The 19,160-nt window shown below is 37.8% G+C and overlaps 4 protein-coding genes and 2 long non-coding RNA genes across 6 annotated transcripts; 2 read left to right on the forward strand and 4 right to left on the reverse strand.

Annotated features, from left to right (window-relative positions):
- Positions 1 to 439: 439 nt before the first annotated feature.
- Positions 440 to 6,014, reverse strand: LOC133727015 (uncharacterized). Its single transcript, XR_009854970.1, has 4 exons — positions 5,773 to 6,014; positions 4,154 to 4,952; positions 3,276 to 4,052; positions 440 to 481 (listed from the first exon to the last, which is right to left on the reverse strand). It is a non-coding gene; the product is annotated as an uncharacterized LOC133727015 (long non-coding RNA).
- On the reverse strand, positions 994 to 2,615 carry LOC133738456 (uncharacterized). Its single transcript, XR_009860132.1, has 3 exons — positions 2,200 to 2,615; positions 1,766 to 2,114; positions 994 to 1,630 (listed from the first exon to the last, which is right to left on the reverse strand). It is a non-coding gene; the product is annotated as an uncharacterized LOC133738456 (long non-coding RNA).
- A 1,792-nt stretch (positions 6,015 to 7,806) lies between the features above and the next one.
- Positions 7,807 to 8,946, forward strand: LOC133729974 (disease resistance protein RPM1-like). The gene has a single exon (XM_062157634.1). The coding sequence runs from the start codon at positions 7,807 to 7,809 to the stop codon at positions 8,944 to 8,946; it is 1,140 nt and encodes a 379-aa protein (XP_062013618.1).
- A 1,028-nt stretch (positions 8,947 to 9,974) lies between these two features.
- On the forward strand, positions 9,975 to 11,006 carry LOC133730053 (disease resistance protein PIK6-NP-like). Its single transcript, XM_062157751.1, has one exon. It carries the CDS (start codon positions 9,975 to 9,977, stop codon positions 11,004 to 11,006), a length of 1,032 nt encoding a protein of 343 aa, XP_062013735.1.
- Positions 11,007 to 11,918: 912 nt separating this feature from the next.
- Positions 11,919 to 13,961, reverse strand: LOC133711649 (cyclin-dependent kinase F-1). Its single transcript, XM_062137757.1, has 2 exons — positions 13,434 to 13,961; positions 11,919 to 12,920 (listed from the first exon to the last, which is right to left on the reverse strand). Exons 1-2 carry the CDS (start codon positions 13,917 to 13,919, stop codon positions 12,003 to 12,005), a joined length of 1,404 nt encoding a protein of 467 aa, XP_061993741.1. The 5' UTR covers positions 13,920 to 13,961; the 3' UTR covers positions 11,919 to 12,002.
- A 1,048-nt stretch (positions 13,962 to 15,009) lies between these two features.
- Positions 15,010 to 17,873, reverse strand: LOC133727016 (rac-like GTP-binding protein ARAC7). Its single transcript, XM_062154642.1, has 8 exons — positions 17,458 to 17,873; positions 17,073 to 17,160; positions 16,855 to 16,964; positions 16,528 to 16,591; positions 16,366 to 16,430; positions 16,207 to 16,272; positions 15,962 to 16,068; positions 15,010 to 15,327 (listed from the first exon to the last, which is right to left on the reverse strand). Exons 1-8 carry the CDS (start codon positions 17,554 to 17,556, stop codon positions 15,297 to 15,299), a joined length of 630 nt encoding a protein of 209 aa, XP_062010626.1. The 5' UTR covers positions 17,557 to 17,873; the 3' UTR covers positions 15,010 to 15,296.
- Between the last annotated feature and the right edge of the window lie 1,287 nt (positions 17,874 to 19,160).

A 19,160-nucleotide genomic window follows, 5' to 3' on the forward strand; every position in this document is an offset into this window, starting at 1 on the left:
AGAACAAATAAAGTTACTTTTGCACCAAACGACCAATACTGCCAAGCTAATTGAACATTCAGTATTATTCTAAAACTCACTCTAACTTGAGCTCATCAAGAGCAGGACTCAATGAAGCTCAAGCTCAAGCTTATTCACCAATCTCCATGGCATCAACTGAAAATCCAAGGGATGCAAAAATTGCCACCAAAGTGGTTAGACAAAATCTGTCATGTAAGGCAGAATCCAGAAGTTTTATTCTACTTCGATTTTGAAATTGCAAGAGGGTAGCAGAAGTAATCCTAATCATTAATCAAGGAGTACTTCCATATCAGAGAGAATCAAAACTTTCCCTGCTTTCTTTCAGCCAAAACTCTCACAAAATCGATAAGAACACAAATCACAATTGAATTCCATACAATCAAATCTAAATAACAGAGAAATAAGTTGAAAAAAATCACCTCAGGAACACTTTCAGCTGCTTCAAAAAAGCTTTCCCTATCTGAAACCAAATAACACTGTCAGTGAGTATAAAATCCTAACAAATTTGGAGAACCAAACCAAATAGTACCAAACATTAAAATGTGAATAAAATCAAAGTAAAAACTTAAGATTTCAGAGTTTTCCATTCAAAACAATGAACTTAAGCATTTACTAAACAATAATAAAAAAAATAAAAAATAAATAAAAATGCATGTTTGTTGACAAACATATGAATTTGAAGTTTGCTGACAATTTAGTAAAAGATGGAGCTTTATCATATTGTTAATAGAAGAACTCAGATAGAATCAAAGGTACATGCAATTAAACAAAATATTATGATGCAGAGAGAAAAAGAGGGCATTGCAGTAAAGAGATTATGATCTAAGTGGCCAAAATTTCATTGAAATTAATGTAGCTTTGTGTGATTTGCTGGCCATTGCAATAGCAAACCATAACGCTTGCATAGCTACGGCTTAGTTAATATCGCTGTGTTCTTTGTGTTTGGTCTTATGCAGCTGTTACTTATGTTCGGATTTTAGAAGTTCTTGTTTCCCTTTATTAATAAACATAAATACTTGAGAAGCTCCCAACTAATAATCATCATCAGATTGGCCACAAAAGATTGGAAATATAATTTGATAATGTATGTCAACTAAAGAAATGTAGAACAGTAGAAAAGGAAAGGAAAAAAACTGTCAAAAGAGAAAACCAAAGGAAATTAACAAAAAGACTTTTCTACAGAACATTATACTAACATCAAATTAAAGGAAAAAAAGGGTCACTAAATGCCCATTCAGTTGAATTTGAGTAATATCAAGTGATAAACAACCAATTAAAAAGATACTACTTACCATTCCAAAGTAAAAACATCATGGCAAGAGCTGCTACTGTAGACACGGCTGCACCTGACAATGATGCTTCTGTCAAATGTCTTGGAATTTTTCTGCACATAGGGTAGGCTGTAGTATATATATTATTTTAAAGGGCAAGTCATTTCGGCTATTTTTATTTATATATCTACCTTTTTTTCTGCTTTCAAATAGACACACCAAACCTCAGATCACTATGTAGAACTAATATCAGCTTCTTGAATCATTCCAACATCATTTGCACCATCACCAATTGCTAATGTAGTCTTCCCAGTTCCTTGTCTTACTAACCTCGTTACCTAGTGCCAAAAAAACTGAACAAATCAAGACACGGCACACTGCTATACATACCCATATTGATAAGGATATAGTTCATTTGACAATTGAAATTAGAAAAATGAGATTTTGGAATAGAAAGCAACAAAAATTCTTACCAATGCCTTCTGCTTAGGGGAGACACGACAGCATATGACAGATGCACAATCAACAGCTAATTCCAAGAATAGATGCTTCATATCAGCGTGCAAAGCATAGGTCAAAGTTTTTCCATCAATAATTAGTGCAAACGCTGCATGTGGATCTGTTTCCAACTTGATCATTTGAGAGGCATTTGTAATTTGATTCAAAATGTTCTCTTTCACAGCCTCATCATTATTCACGGCAGTGCTTTCTACTTAAATGGTTAGAGACAAACCCTATGTTGATTGTAGTTTCCATCTTATCCCCTGTCAACACCCAGATCTTGAGACCAGCTTGTGCAAGATTGTCTATGCATTGGGGCACCTAAGAGAATAAAAAATGGTACTAAGTTGCCGTAAATCAAAGAGGCAGTTCCTTATTTACTACTGTAATAAGAAGCTTATCTTACCCCTTTTTGCAATTTGTCCTCCACAGCTGTAGGCTGTAGCACCAACCATGATCAAGTCTTTTTCCATCTTCTCTGCTACTAGCTCGAGCATCACCTCCCTATCAGCCCCAATAGATGATTTTGCTTTCTGAAATTCGTTGTTCCAAGCAGAATACTCGGACTCCTCAAGCTTTTTATAAGCAAGTTCCAACATACGCAACCCAGCTTCTCCATATTCATTCAAATGCTTGGTACTAGCTTCCTCATAAATTCTTCCATTCTTTGACAGTCGATCAAAAAATATGAAGAACTAAAAAAGCCAAAAAAAAACAAATTCAAGAGTAAAAAATAAAAGAAAATAAAAAAACATAAGAAGCAACTCACCCAAATAGGCAGAAGAGCCAATCGATGCATGCAGAGTGAACAACAAAACCGGAGAGCAGCAACAGCAACAAGAAGAGAGTGAACAGCAAAAGCTGAAACAAAATTTAAAAAAATTAAAAATCGATTGGACCTGAATCTTCCAAAATCAAAACAATGTTCCAATACAAAATAGAACACAAACTACTCACCGAAATCAGCAAATAGGAAGCCCCCAGCAGCAAAAAAGAAGAGGTTCTAGACAAAAGAGAAATCGAATAGACTTCCAGTTGTAAACTCGTATCAAGAGGCATCAATTCATTAACACTGCAAAATATACACAATGGCATATCAATCTCACTAATGACTTCAATAAAAGTGTATATTTTTAAGCCCAAATTAGTATCACTACATGTGTAAGATTAATTCAATTTAGGCACCATCTAGTTTAGTACTTCCTACTTGTTTACTACTAAGACTAGAAGCTGGCAGATCATGTTCAATTACAAGAACCCACAGAGATATATATGCAATCGCTGCTTTTCCAATTCCACCCCATGCCCCAAATCCCATTACATGCGAAACATCTTCCTATCAAAAATGGGTTCGGAACCTCAACATGCTGCAATAAGACATTCAGTGCTATCAAATTTTTCCCAGAATCTCCCAACCCAAGGCACAAGCATAACAAGAAATTAGAAAAAATAAGGATCGAGTAACCTCCAAATTCAACTAACCTCACTAACCACTGAACCCATGATATGTCTCATCAATTCATCAATTCATCATCCTTTGGTTGGTGGATTGTAACAAGATCAGGTAGAGGAGTCATGGGTCCTTGCTTGCCATTGGGATCCCAGTCAAGCATGATCTTGACCTTAATGAACACCCTGCCTAAGGAGAATATGTCTCACAGCTGCGTCAATGTACTCATTGACTGGCTGACCAGAAGAAATCATGTAATTATATAAACAAAAACAGTATTCAACATTCAACAACCATTCACAGAGGCCAAAACAGATGCAAATGCAATTCAATTAATCAATCGATTCAATTCCCATTAACAGAGGCCAAAACAGATGCAAATATGCAATTCAATCAATCAATCGATTCAATTCTCATTCACAGAGGCCAAAACAAATGCAATTCAATTATTAATTAATCAATTGATTCAATTCCCATCCAAAATAGATACAGAGGCCAAATATTGATATTTCAAAACAGATACAGTAAGCAAAGTCGTCCAACACAGCTCGAACCCAGCAACTTAATTGAACCCAGAAACACCACAGCCCAAAATCAAAAACTTAAGAATGAGAAACTTAATCGGACCCAGCAACTTAACAAGAGATTCAAGAAATTCGAACCCATAAATTGAGCTTGAAGAATCACCGAACTTGAACCCAGAAATCGAACCCAAATTTCTCCAAGCTTAAGTCACCGAGCTTCACAGAATCACAGCTTGAGGAAGAGTCGAAGAGAGCAAACCAAGAGTGAAGAGTTCGAGCCTTCGACTGAAAAGTGTAAACCCAGAAATTGTGAGATTGTGAGAATCATGATTCATGAGAGAGGCAGCAAATCAACTAAAAGTCTAAAACCCAGAAATTCGACTTACCAGCGAGGTAGCAAATCAACAATGTCACCGGCGACTGAGAGAGAGGCTGAGAATAGAGGGGCCGTGCAGCTGTGCCGGAGAGAGAGAGAGAGAGGAGAGACGACGTATCGTCGTTTTGATTTTGAACCCAAGAACCCTCACACCATTACTACGAGTTGGACCTTGTTGCGAGTCACCTTGTAGTCGCCACCTCCTCCACCGACTCGAATCAGCTCGAAGCTCCTTTCAGATCGAGTTTCTTTTTTTTGTTCTAAAAACTGGAAATAGATTAAAAGAAACATCATCTTTCCTCTTCTAGTGGGTTTTAATTGAAGAGGGAAGTCGAAAATTTGGGGAGGAGGGAAGTGAAATTTGGGAGGGAGGAAGCGAAATTTGGGGAGGGAGAGGGCTCGGGCGCGAAAGCAAATTTTGGAGTTGTTTTGGAGCAGTAAACTGAAATTGGCTTATTTAGGACACCACATTCAAGAGGCCGGCTGTGTCCTCCGAATAGTCTCAACCCTCTAAATAATCTCATTTATATGTGAGTGTCCTTATAACCCTTCAAGGACACCACATGAATAATGTGTCCTTGATAGGTGTCCTTATAGCATATAATTGTAGTAGTGTGGGTAGCCTCCAAAGGAAGACCAAAAGAAAGAGACGAAGCCAAGATATGGAAGACAAAGCAACAGTTATCAATGGCAGAGTGAAGAAGCCCATAAATGATAACGCTAAAAGTATTGCGCAATTTAACCCTGCAAAATGTAGTTGTCAGTATAGAATAAGTAGGGATCGTTCAAGCCGGGGATTGAGGGTACACCTGTAATTGTAAAAACAAATAAAGAATTAAAACAAGTAGAAAGTATTATTTACAAAAATAAAACAAAGAATAAAAATATATACAAGTTAACGCAAATTAGGGGGTTTTAGGATTATAAAATTAAAAACTAAAATAAATAAAAATAAAGAAAATGTAAAAACACATATACAAGGGGTGGAACGCAAGGAACAAAGATCAATACCACATCCATATGAATGAAATCCAATTACAATTCTTATAGTTGATTTTCTATGTCATGAGAAAGAAGTTGACCATGTGAAACGTTAATAAGCAAATGATTTCTCATATTTTACTTTCCTTCAATATTTAATCTAAGTGAAAGCACCTAAATTAAACCTATTGAACATGCAATCATAGTCTAGAAAGCTAGCTAATCAAGAACACATTCAATGCATGAAGAACAAAGAAAGGATGTCAACCAAAGTGCACAACCTTGTATGAGAAAGTTCATCTATTTGCAATCCTCTTTAATTGATTTCGACTTTTGTCCAAAGCCTTTACTACTTATGAAATAGGTTCACAAAACTATTAGGTGAATTGTTTACCTAAATCTAGCTCCAATTACATGCATATATCCTAAGTTGGCCACCAAAGAACACATACATATAAAAGTTTTCTGTAATCCAAAATCAATCAAGCTATCTCACATAAGCAACATAAAAATCAACATATAAAGAAATCGTAACTTTATTTCAAAACATATAAACGGGCTTTAAAATTTGCCCTTAACATCATGTTAACTAGAATTCATAACTCTACGAATAAAACAAAGGAAAACAAAAGAAAGTATGAAATATACCGTGAAAGATGGATGACAAGCCTTGAGACGAAGAACTTGAAGATCCTTGAAAGCAAGCAATCTTCTAGGGACGACACAAGGGTGGATGGCGGCTAGGATCTTGATGTATTACATGACTTCTTCTCCTCCTTGCTTGAAGACACAGAGCTTCTGAAAACTAGAGAATGGAGAGAACTTTTGGTGTTTAGAATTATCGGAGAAGAGGTGTGTGAAGTTGTGTGGTTGATGCTCCTATTTATAGGAGGATGGTAACTTAGTCTCCAAATCTTCATGAATCTTCTATTAATTTCCTAGGATTTATCTGCTCATGCCACACAACTTCAACCAATCAAATAATGCCACGTCTGCTCTGCTATGTCATCCAACCAATCAGAAGTCTTCAATTATCACCTTGATTCTAGGAAGATTATTTTTTCATTAATTACATGATTATTTTCTGATTTATCTCCTTAATTTCAGCCAAGGATGAATGTGGACTTCAAGGAATGTATCTGGACATGTTTTCAACCTTTCTGCATGTTGTAATCTCTTGAACGTCACATTCTTGAATCTTCTTTTATTTTCACAGAAAATCATGTATTTATCCCCAAAAATTACTCCTTTTACCTCCAAGACCCCTATAATATCTAGGGTTCTTCATTTTGCTGAAAATTCCCAAGTATTCTAGAAGAATCTTCAGTTTTGAGTCATCTTGAAGCCACATGGTCTCCTAGTGCTCTCAGGTTTCCTAGCCTCATCAGGATTCCTACTTTGACTGGGATTCCTAGTTGGACCAGGAATACTCCATTTCTTCATTTCAGCTCATTTCTGCATCCCTTGTGCCTTGCCTTTGTCATCTCCAATGTCTCACATCCTTCTCATGTGTCTTTAAGCTCATTTCCTTGTCATTTTCTTCGATGTACCTAGAAAATAGAAACTAAATTAAAATTTATTTATTTAAGGAAATAACTAAGTAAAATATGAGGAAATAACTATTAAAACATCGCATTAAAATGCTCCTATCAAATTCCCCCACACTTAGCTTTCGCTAGTCCCTTAGCAAAATCAAAACAAATACACAAACTTAGACTCAAAAAAAACTTAAAGAAAGAAAAGACAAAGACTACAAACAATGACTTTATTGCCCTTCAACATTTTGTCTCAGAAATCTCTTACTTTCACAACATCAAGATTAACACTCAACCAAGAATCAATATTTAGACATTCGAGAGTTAATTCAAACATATAATCCACACATACACAAGTAGGACCTTGTTGTAACAATGGTGATGGGGTGGAGCTCAGCATGTTTCAGACAAGTATGATTCATATCCTCACAAGGTATATCCACTCTTTCTTTTCTCAGATCAAGACAATGCTTAAAAGCTTATAATCACTCAATTATATGTGAGAGAATATTTTGATGCAATCAAATAGCTCACATATATAAGAAACGAAAAGCTCTTTGTGAATATATTTTTTTTTCAAAAGATCTCATGAAAGATATCAACTACTTGCACAAATAGACCCAAGCCATACGTTCAACTCTTATAACTCATCTCCACAGATCAAATGTTGTCCCATCTTAAGGATCAAAAAGGTCTTATAAAGGGTTGCAATGGGGCCAAGGCTCAAGGTTTAAGAAACAAAGGGTAAGGAATTTTACAATGTATCTTAAAAATCTAGTAGAGCTCATGTTGATGTAGAGAGACTTCTAGAAATTCACCAAGGCATACAGAACGTCACAACCCATAGAGGCAAAATAAAAGGGCTTAATGTCTTCATGTTGGGCACGAACTTCATTTTAAACTTGAAAGAATAATCCGGCCAAATGGCTGAATTTTCCGTTCAAGAAGCATTAGCCCTAGCTTTGAGGGTGAGAAACCTCTTGTGCTAAGTTCGAACGTCTACATTTAGATATAAATAGAGTCGAGAGAGTTTTGAATGTGATGAATGCCTATCTAATCGACTTCGAACTTCGAAGGTGGCATTTATGAAAACAGACACCAAATCCAAGAGAGAGCTACTGATATCGTGGAACCTCTTGACAAATTGATGCATAAGTTGGTTTCACACGATCATGGTGTTGACAAGTTGATGCATAAGCAGGTTTTGAAATTGGTGAAACAAGTCGCATTTTGGGTCTCAAGTCTCAATTTGTCCGCAAGAATTGATAGAATTGATGTGAAGAACACTGATGTTGTCAGAAAACTAGCTTCACAGCCATACGACTCGCGACGCGTCTCGAAATCAAGACTAGGCTGCTGTTCACCACAGGATAGTGAACTTGCAAACTATAACGAAGTACAGGGCTTTGAAGCGCTTGCACAAAAACTCTTCGAAAATTTGATAGATGAAGAGCCACAGCTTTCAACAATTTGTGTTGTCGGTCCTGGTGGATCTGGAAAATCCACCCTGGTAAATTTTGTTTTCAAGTGGAAGGTTGTAGAGTTGTTTGAGTGCAAGACTTGGGTTCGTGTGACGCGTCGGCCACTTCCACCCAAGGAACTCCTGCAACACATGCTGACTGATTTTGGGTATAAAAATTTAGAAGAAATCAATGATCCAGGAGCAAAATTGAGACTTTTTCTGCAGCAAAGGAGGTATCTGGTTGTCTTAGACGATGTTTGGAGTAAACAAGATTTCGATTGCATTGTAAAAGCGTTACCAAATGGTGCTCCCGGAAGTAAGATGATATTAACTAGTCGTAATTCTAGTGTCGTCTCTTTTCTCTCCCCCAAGTATATCCATGATTTGAGTAGTGGGTTGTCACCTGAAGCGGCCAAGAATCTAATCACCAGGAAGGTTCTCCATAATCATCTAGGAAATTTGCAACCCGAGGTGGAGGAGTGCACTGATAAAATTCTTCGATGGTGCGGGAACCAGCCCTTTGCAATTTCAGCGGTCGGTAGTTTGCTAGCAGAGAAGCCACAAACTCGAGCAGAGTGGGAGGATATTTATAACAATCTTGGATCTAAAACTGGACCGGGCTCTATTCTTGAAATTGTTAGCAATATTTTGCAGCCGAGTTTTATGGATCTTCCGAACCATCTTAAATCCAGTTTTCTGTACTTGAGCATTTTTCCTCCCAACTATGCCATCCAGCATGAGAGGCTAATTCACTTATGGGTTGCGGAAGGACTTGCGGAACATTATGCCCCTTCTTGGACGAGGGACAATGTTTTAAAACGCTGAAGGCGTACCCGAGGTGTTTTCGGGAGAGCCTTGCAGCCTTGAGGCATAAGGCGCATAAGGCGTAAGCCTTACGTATAAATCACCCATATTCATGTAATTTCTACTCTTATACATACCACATTATGATTCAACCAAAAGAACATTACTAATTGTCATTCACTCACAATAAATGAAGTACTAGAAGCATATGATTCAACAAAATTACCAACATAAAATGAAATCAAGGATTTAAAGTTCAAACACCAAAGATCAAGAAAGTTCTAACACCAAAGATCAAGAACAAATGTTGAAATCTACTTCATGCTTGGAAATCATCATCGTCATCAACTAGAAGATCACCATCCAATAAATAAAGATGAAGTCTTTACTCAAAACTCAAACTGAATCCAACAAAATCTAAATCAATTCCAATGGGATCACAAAATCTGCAAAATTGACAGCAACCCACAAACAAGAATATCTAAAAGATCAAAATCTGCAAAATTGACAGTAACCCACAAACTATTGCAACCAAATTAATGGGGTTGCTGGACATATATGATTGTCTAGACAGGAACAACTCAAACCCAAGTAAATATAGACGGGAAATCGGGAATCATACCTTCAGAAGTTCAAATGGCCTGTTGCGAATCCAAGTATCCAACTTCAAATAGCCTGCTGCAAATCGACCTCCAATCAAGCTCAAGTTGACTGCTGCGCAATTGAAATCGAACTCCAATCAATTCCAATGAAATCGAACTCTGGGTTAGGGATCGAATTTACCTTTTGGAACAGAGAGGGGCAGAGGGCTGAAATCGGATCTCCAACACCCCAGTTGCGACCTAGAAAGCCTTTAAACCCAATCTGTTTCAAAACGACGTCACTTCTCATTTTTTTCTGCGCGTACGCCTTTAGCGCCTTGGAGGACGCCTTTCACGCCTTTCGCGCCTTGGAGGACGCCTCACCAGCGTCGTCGCCTAACCCCTGAAACACACTCACTTTCAGGCCGGAAAATTGCTTTTTGCCCCTCAAGGCGCGCTTTTTAATTCATGGCGAGGGAGTCTGTTGCACAAAGTTATTTGAATGAACTTATCTCCAAAAATCTGGTTCTTGCCACTGAAAGAGAAATCAATGGACAACTACAGAGTTGTTGTGTTGTTTTGCACCATGTCCGTGATTACATCCTTTCAAAAGAGGAGAATTTCGTTACTGTTTTGGAGTCTGACCCAGACCGGAGGACTATGCCTGCATTTGAGAAAATTCGACGCCTTTTAGTGTTAAAAGCTGATTGTGTCAGTCTGCGGTACTCTTTCAACTTGAATCATTTGCATACCTTAGTGGTCTTTGGTAGTTGGTCTTATTCTGAGCTTAAATGGGTACTTGAAAACTGTAAATATTTGAGGGTTTTAGATTTGCAAGGAGTAACTAATTTGAAGGAGTTTCCCGAAAACTTTTCCGTTAAGGGTCTCATTCTCTTGAAGTACTTGAGTCTGCGGGGATCAAGGAATACAACAATTCCAAAGTCCATAAGAAAGTATCAATGCTTGAAGACCTTAGTTCTTGAAGACACCATGGTGATCAAATTGCCAGAAAAAGAGATGCGTGTACTCAAGAATCTGCGCCATTTTTCAGTCTCGTCCAATCATACTGGCGGAGTGATGTTATCAGCTGGCAATATTAAAGATTTATCTTCCATACACGGGTTCTCACTGATTAAGGTGAAAAACAACAGAACAATCATAAAAGCCTTGGGAGAGTTGAAAAATGTTAGGAATTTAGGACTGGTAGATCTTGAAACACAAGATGGACAAGAACTATGTACTGCCCTTGAGAAAATGAAGCATCTTTCGACACTTGATATAAGAGCAGAACGCCTGGAGTTCCTTGATTTGGATCATATGCGATCCCCTCCTCATTTTCTCCAGGGTCTACATTTGGAAGGACGCCTAGAAGGGCTACCTAAGTGGATTCTCCAGCTTAGTAGTCTAGAGAAGATTGGTTTACATGGTTCAGAGCTGAGGGCTAACGTTAACCCACTTGAGCTCCTTCAAGCTCTGCCTTATCTGCTTGAGCTTGACTAGGTGGCCTATTACAAAGGGGAAAAGTTGATATTCACAGCTGGTACATTCAAGCGTCTAATGATATTAAAAATGGAACAATTTACTGAGCTGAATTCCATTTCATTTGACGACGGAGCAATGCCGCGGCTTAGGGAGCTAACCATCTCTAGATGTCCGAATCTGAGTTCTCTTCCAAATGGCATTCGTGGTCTTAGTTCACTCTACAAGCTGGATCTGGATTACATGCCCCATAAACTTATTCAATTGTCCGCACCGTCAGATGGTTCAGCATATTCCTGTCTCCAATTTTACAACTGTTTCTAAACTAGAAGATTTTTCTGGCGATGTTCATGCGTTACCATTTTGACTCTTTTTTGTCAGTAGGTAGTTGTGGAGGAGAGGTCGATTAACTCAAGCATGATGGAAGATGTCAACTAACTTGAAGGGATTGAAGAACACAAGCAACAGCTACACCAGCACTCAGTCTTTAAATTGTCTATGATGTTGTCATATTATCCTTTAGAACAAGATATATAGGGCAAACTGATCCGTGTGTAATGTTAAATGGAATGCAGTTTCTTCTGTATGGTTATGGTCTCTTTTGTGTGCGCTCGTCTATTTCCTTTATATCAATAGCCGGTTTTTGGGGGGTGGGGGTGTTGTCTGCTATCCTTGCCCAGTTCTCAGTCAGCTATATATTTTGCTCTTGTCTATGCCTTTCTATGGTTTGTCCTCCAACCTCATCTCTGGCTTTCGACCAACTACTGTTAGCTTTAAGTGCTGTTTATGTTTTCAAACTTTAATAATCGCTGAGAGATATTGGGACTGGTTTTCCAACCACAGAACTTCCAGATCAAGGCACCAGAAAAGGCCTCAATGAGGGTGAAAATAAAAACTTGTAGAACTGCCCTGCTTTCGTTTGGACAACTGAAGTAGATATCAAGATTCCTTAATATTAATTCTCCAAAAAGCTTTCAAACAATAGAAACAATAGATACCAGTAACACTTAATGTCACTCAAGAAAACTGCATGAAAGAACCAGTTTTGGTGGCGGTAATTTCCACATTGGCAAATTCATCAAAATCAGAGTCTGAACCCATATCATTGTAATCACGCCAGCCACCAGAAACCTCATCTGGCCCACTCTTCTCGAGGGGAACATGCAGCTCAGATAGGGGAACTGGAAGTGGCTCTTCATTGAAATACTTGTCTTGGAGCAGTTCCATTGCCGTAGCTCTTCTAGCCGGGTCATAGCAAACAAGTCTGCTCACCATTGCGACTTCACCCGGGGAACGACTGGGGAGACAGGCCCCTATACCAATTGGGTTTTCTACTTTATTAAATGAAATTGTCTTGTAATCCGGAAGCTTATCGCACTCAGGCCATATCTCCTCAGTTAGATTTCCCAGAACGCTGATGATTCTGCTGAGCTGATCGATATCAGAATTCCCGGGAAAGAGTGGTTGCAGGGTAAAAAGCTCAGCAAAAATGCAACCCAATGACCATAAATCTACCTCTAAACCATAGTCTACTGACCCGTAGAGAAGTTCAGGGGCTCTGAACCATCGAGTTCCAACACAGGATGTCATACCAACTCTATCATCTCCACCATCCTCTGGCTCGTATGAATAAGAAGCCTTGAAAACCTCATCGTCTACGTCACTGGCTGTACACGTTGCTAGACAAGATGTATCTCCATCAGGAAAATTTGTATCCTTGTCAAAATCTTTTGCCTTGACCTCATCTAAGACCCTAAAATATTCTTCTTTGCTCATACTTCCATCCCGAATTCTGTACCCTTCTTGAAATGAATTGTCTTCTACAGGAATTGCTTCAGGTGGTTGAATGGCATTGGCTTGACTTTGGGAGCTTTGCTCATATGCTTCACGGTTTTCATCATCAGGAGCATATCCAGGCTCGAGCAGTATCCTTGCCTAAAAAGGGAGACATACTAATGAGAAAATAACAAATAGGATTCCAACGCAGTTATACTGTAATAAAGTACAGAAGTGTTCAAATGTTCTGATTTTTTTCGCCCCACCTTTTATCATTGTATTATTGAAAGCACTTATTTAGTTATGACTTCTCATTACAATTGATACCAACCCTTCCTGGCCAATGTTTGCAGAAACAATTGATGCAGTTAACATCCAACTAATGCCGGTTTGTTCTGATACCATTCTAACTAAACAACATTTTGATCCAAACATCTAAACAAATGTAAGCTTCATGCTTTTTCGATCAGTTAAACGCACTACACCAAGCATTCCTCCTTACAAAGGAGCACTCTATCAGATATGCCATAAACAAATGAAACCATCAAACCCCTAAATGCAAACCTTTAAATCAAAACCTCTATTTATCAAACCAAAATAGCTATACTTCACCATATTCACAAATTTCAGTCTTTTCAAACCAAAACCACAAAAAAAATTCACGATTTTTACCTGTCCGAAATCAGCCAGCTTGAGCACGCCACCCTCCCCGATCAACAGATTGCTCGGCTTCAAATCCCGATGCACGATCATATTCCGATGACACGCGTCGATCCCAGACAGTATCTGCATCATCCACCTCTTGACCTCGCCGCAGCCAATCCCGCCCTCCTTCTTCTTCGCCGCTCTGATCACAGTCTCCAGGTCGCTGGCCAGAAACTCGAGCACGAGCACGGCGTCCTCGTCCTCGCGCCAGAAGTACTCGTACAAAACGACGACGTTGGGGCAGCTGTGGAGCGTCTGGAGCGCCTCGATTTCGCGGAAGGCCGACTGGTAGTCGTGGACCTCCTTGAGGGCGACGGTGAGGTTGTCGGAGAGGCGGCGGGCGCGGTAGACGTCGGAGTAGGCGCCGGATCCGACCCGCTCGAGGATCTGGTACTTGGCGATGATCTCGGGTCGGGTGTGGATGCTCCAGCTCTTCGCCGGTGGAGAATCCATCACAAATAGATAGGCCTCCTGAATTGTCTCTCTTTTTTTTTTTTTCTCAAGACAAAGCTATAAAAGAGTAAACGAATGAAACGCACCGTTTTGTGGATGGTGTGGAGAAAATGAAATCAACCAATCATTTTTATTAGTGATGTTTACCTGATGAATAACTGATCACGAAAATTTTGATCAATCCTCCTTAAATGTAAATCTAACGGTGAAAAATAAAAAAATTCAGCTTAAAAATAATTATGTCCACGGTTAAATTTATAATTAATGGTGATTAAGCATATTTTTTTTTTGTCTGTTAATGACCGAGTGAACATTATTGTTATTTTTACCTGCATAAAAATAGTTATCAAAATTACAAATTACATAAAATATTTATTTTTTAATTTTGTCAAAACATTAGTGCGGCAAAATTTTACTTTCTTCATACTTTTGGAGTTGAAATTTTAAATTTAATTAAACAAGAAATGGTGGCATCTTTGACAATGACATACTCGTCGGAAGATGGTAACAAAAAAATTACAAAACTAACTATAGTTAATTTTTTTAAGATGATATTTACCATTTGATTAGTGCATTTCTGCAACCATATAAAAATTTATTGGTAATGTCTTGCAATAACTCACAATTTGATTGCACTTTTTAAAGTCCTTTTATGTTGGAAGTATGGAACTTATGTCGGAGCCTAGTGAATTATGAACTGTTTGAAATTTAGGGTCCTACTACTGGTGAAGCCATCAACATACTCTGGCACTCTGCCATTGGACTTGACAAGGCAAGCTTAAATCCTGTGGGTAAATAGTAGTCAATGCAGGCTCACCTGCCTTGTTTCTAGTAAGATCATCACACATATTAGGTCCACTGCCACATTAATAATGTCTCTGAATAGAACAGAAAAAGATGCCTCCCCAGCCATTATGATCCATCCAATTCCTTCTGTTCTTATTCATTAGGGTCTTTCAAGACAATGAAACATGAATGCATTTCATGTGCCACTTCCATATGCAATCACCACTTCTTTGATGGGTGAGTGATGCACTGGCTTTGTCACAAGTTTAGGAGAGGGAGTACAAAACAGACTACTATAAGTCCATCAACACAACCACAACAATATGAAGTGCCATATGATCTAGGAAGAGGGAGTAGTAATAGAAATTAGTTATAATTTAGGAATCAACCATACACCAAATACATGAGAGAATGAACAATTCCCTCCGCTTTCCCCAGCAGTCAGCAGTTGGCAAAGTAGACATAAGAAATCCCATACTCAAAACTAGAACAATACACACATAAGAATATATTAGCTTTCAGGAATAAGCCTGTAAACTCCCCTACAGCAGTTGCCTGTAAATTCAATGCCTTTGCTTGCCTGGCTTCATCCTAAGCGTCACATCCTCCACAGACAATGCTCCTGCATTGGAAACAGCAGAATTTTTCTTTCAGTGAATTTAGTAGACTATATATGAGGTAAATTTGCAGTCATACTTTCTCATCATTCAAGAACTCATGTAAGGGATTATAAATCTTTTGGTTTGTGACTCTGGGAGAGGATAAGCATCTGCAACTTACTATTGAGTATGAAGTATAAACTATACAGAACCTCTCAATGCAGTTTCTGTATCAGCAATAGAGTACAGATCTAGTGTCTAACAACAATTGTTCAACCTAGATTAGGGAAGATTTGTATGTGTTTCCAAGATCTAGAATTTTTAACTACACCGACATTACTCGCCTACATTTGACAACCCTGGTATCTTGATGTCTTTTCATATTAGTTCCTTGGACCACAGGAGAGACTACGGCAATGAACCGAAGCAAGCAAAGCATTTAATGGAATTTTGTTTTTAAACAAAAGCAAGCATTTAATGGAAGGAAAGATACAGATTCTAACCACTTTTGTCCTATTAGGTCTTTACTTTTTCTTCCATGTTCTTACATGGATTTGTTACTCGGTTGTCTGGTGGGGATACTTGTCATGTTTATTATCCTAGAGAAAAAGACATTGGAGCAACAGAAAACATCAGAGGGATGCAAGAAATACTTACACAATTGAGCAACCAGACCTTCGGTGCCTTTTCTGCTTAACCATATCCTTCCTTCTTGGAGGTTGAAGAACAGCCTTGATGGCAGTGTCAAACACCGCTTTGACATTCTAATCAATCAAGCAGAGTTCATCACTCAGTAGTCTTATCAAACAAGAACTTGACACTATTTAACAGTTTTAGATTCGAGAATATCCTTTAAAAATATTAGGCATGAAATAACCCCAGAACTTAGGCTTTAACTCTACCTGTTGGGTCTTAGAGCTGCATTCAATATAAGCTGCGGCTCCTATTTGCTTTCTCAACTCCTCTCCCTGTATACTAAGCATAATGAGCTTCTTATACATAAATGTAACTCTTTTATGAAAATACAATACGAAAATGAACCAATACACACAAATCAGTACCTGAGCAGAAGTTATGATGTTCGATCCCATATGATCAGCTAGATAGCGCATGTCCTCACGAAGATCTAATACAAAGAAAATATAAGCTTGGCATTAAGAATATGAATTCTAAATGCATTACTTGTTGGGAAATTTTTTTGCAAAAGTTAAATTGTTGCCTACCAAGCTTTGTCCCAACAAGGACAATTGGAACATTAGGCGCAAATCGGCGAAGTTCTGGCATCCACTGAGAAGCACATTACAATGGACGAAGTTAGTCAGTGAACATCAAACTAAAACCAGAAGAACACAATTCAATAATTGATTTAAAATGATGCATTTCCCCCATTTGAAAACTCCTAAATTGCAGAGCAAAAAGTAAAGTATTTTGAAATGAAATGGCTTTACTTTTTTTACAGCTTGATCCAAGATCATATAAAGCGCAGTGAACCTTTTAAAGAAAAAGTGCAGTGAAAAGAAAAGAAAAGATATTGGCCACGAAGTCAGTACCTTCTTAAGAACATTCTCATAGCTTGCTCTACTAATTAGAGAGAAAGCCAACACAAATATATCTGCACCTCTGTAACTTAGTGGCCTCAACCTGCTGTAGTCCTCCTGACCTTTAAACCAAACACATATAATTAGTCAAAACCGAAAAAATTACCCGAAACACCAACTCCAAATCTTGAAGACAAGAATAAGCACAACAGAAGAAAGAACCAAATTACCTGCAGTGTCCCATAGCCCCAAATTGACAATATTTCCATCCACAGCCACATTTGCACTAAAATTGTCAAACACTGTGGGTATATAATCCTGCCACATAACAAAGAACAGAGATTTACAGAGATTACTAAATTACGAGCCCAATCTCAACATTCATTACATACAGTAAATTTAACTTTTCACCTTCTTTGTGGTTTATAGCTTAATGTTACAGTAAAACTTCCGTGCACAAGACAAATAAGCGAAAAGAGAGAAGGAATTTGAATTAAAAAAACAAACCACTTTGGGAGTTGAGGCAAACCCACAACAGAAATCTCATGAAATATCCATAAATGCAAGAATTAAAGAAAGAAAGAGAATTTCTTAGATGGGTATTTAAGGACTCACAGTAGGAAACTTGTTGCTGGTGTAGCAAATTAGCATGCAGGTCTTCCCTACAGCTCCATCCCCAACAGTAACACATTTAATGAACTTTGAAGCATTCATTCTTTCAACCCCACAAATTCAAAACAGTAGCTCTTCAGCTAAAAGCACTGGGACTTGTATAATCTTCAATAAAAGTTAAGTCCTTTAAGCTAGGAAACCCAGAAGAGGAGGCTGCAGATTCAAACAAAAAGTTGAACAGGAAGTATAGCTTGTGGAAGAAGAAGTAGAGCTAAGACAGACAACAGTGACTGGCTTATGTTGAGCTGTGAGGTGCTGCTATATAGGCCAAGTTTTACTCTAATTTCAAGAAGAAAGATTTAAAATGAAGCATATGTGAGAGAGAGAGAGAGAGTTGCTCTTCTCTTGTTTCTAGTCAAAGGGTCCTAACTGAACCTTTGTAGTCCCTCTAAATAAATTTCAAATCAAAACCATAAAATATTTTTTTGAAATTTGATAAAATGGGCCCCCTTCTCAAACGGTACCTATAAGCTTGATAGGCCATCTTGGCTTCCTTTATTGCTGGCTTCCAACTTCCCCTCACATTATTTATTTATGGTAAAATGGGTTTTCCTATTAGAAAAGTTTGAATTTTTACAAAACATTTGCATGGATTTTTGATTTTTGATTTTTTGGTAGGTATAGTAATAATTATAGTTTTATGTTTAAGTTGTACATATGTAGGAGGATCGCTGCTGTTAGAATTTCTCCATCTTAATTAGCTAGTTCTTGGCTAAGGTGACCGTTGTGTTTGCTTTCTTTGGTTATGGGGAAAGTAATATGTATCCTCAACAGATAAAAAAGGGTCTTGCTTTTTGTTTTGGTTCTGATGTTTAAAAGTCTTTGCTTAAAATAGATTTTTATTGTGTTTAAAGGTATAATTTAGTTTGATCAATCAAATTATCCAGAGTTAAAGTTCTCATTGATGTTCTGTCAGATAATTTGGAAGAGGGGATAAAGACATAGTAATATAGGACCAGATTCTCGTTTTGTTTTAATCCCACTCAATGTCGAATGAAAGAGTACAATCACAATAACAAGGACCTGATTAATATATTTTTCTCTTCTAATAAGTTTTTTGTTTCCACGTTGTTTCATACATAGTATTATTCTAACATAGGAATAAAAAATTAAAATACCATAATCGCATTGAAGTCTTCCGAAAGTCATTCTTTTCTCGAATAATTTGATGCAATGGCAATCGTAGGTCATTTCAAATTATGTTTGAAAGCGCAATACTCCTCGTAGAGCAAGACATACCTTTATTTCTAATTTGTTAGGTTCTGCTTGTGTTTAGTCATAATTAACCCTCTCCTCATTGACAAAATAAAATGAAACGCTAGTGAACTTTTTCTGGGTTTTCCCCGATTTGCTAGAACATGGAGTCCTCGCTTTTTGATAGCTTCTGGTAGAAGGCTTAATTATGCTTTGAAATGCACAAACCAACAAAAACAAACAATTAGTTAACCATATACTGTCACGTAGAACAGTAGTACAAGAGTTTAATTTTCTTTTACAATTTCTTTTTGATAATGATCCATGCTAATTTTACCTGTCAAATTACAGTTTTACAGAGACTTTCCGGTTTGTTAATGCTTCCAACTTTTGGGCAGATTAGGGCACTAATTGGACTTTGTGACCAAACAAAACTGGTATTAAAACTAACA

This window comes from Rosa rugosa, chromosome 1, assembly GCF_958449725.1.
Source record: "Rosa rugosa chromosome 1, drRosRugo1.1, whole genome shotgun sequence".
Lineage (NCBI taxonomy): Eukaryota > Viridiplantae > Streptophyta > Magnoliopsida > Rosales > Rosaceae > Rosa > Rosa rugosa.

Bases quoted from the DNA above. Each gene is read 5' to 3' on its own strand.
- LOC133729974 (XM_062157634.1), top strand. From the start codon at position 7,807: ATGCATAAGTTGGTTTCACACGATCATGGTGTTGACAAGTTGATGCAT.
- LOC133730053 (XM_062157751.1), top strand. From the start codon at position 9,975: ATGGCGAGGGAGTCTGTTGCACAAAGTTATTTGAATGAACTTATCTCC.
- LOC133711649 (XM_062137757.1), bottom strand. From the start codon at position 13,919: ATGGATTCTCCACCGGCGAAGAGCTGGAGCATCCACACCCGACCCGAG. The intron at 12,921-13,433 runs GTAAAAATCGTG...CTCCCTTTTTAG, and splicing joins AGCTGGCTGATTTCGGACAG to GCAAGGATACTGCTCGAGCC.
- LOC133727016 (XM_062154642.1), bottom strand. From the start codon at position 17,556: ATGAATGCTTCAAAGTTCATTAAATGTGTTACTGTTGGGGATGGAGCT. The intron at 16,592-16,854 runs GTACTGACTTCG...TGTGCTTCTCAG, and splicing joins ATGAGAATGTTCTTAAGAAG to TGGATGCCAGAACTTCGCCG. The intron at 15,328-15,961 runs GTAAGTATTTCT...TTTCCAATGCAG, and splicing joins AGGTCTGGTTGCTCAATTGT to GAGCATTGTCTGTGGAGGAT.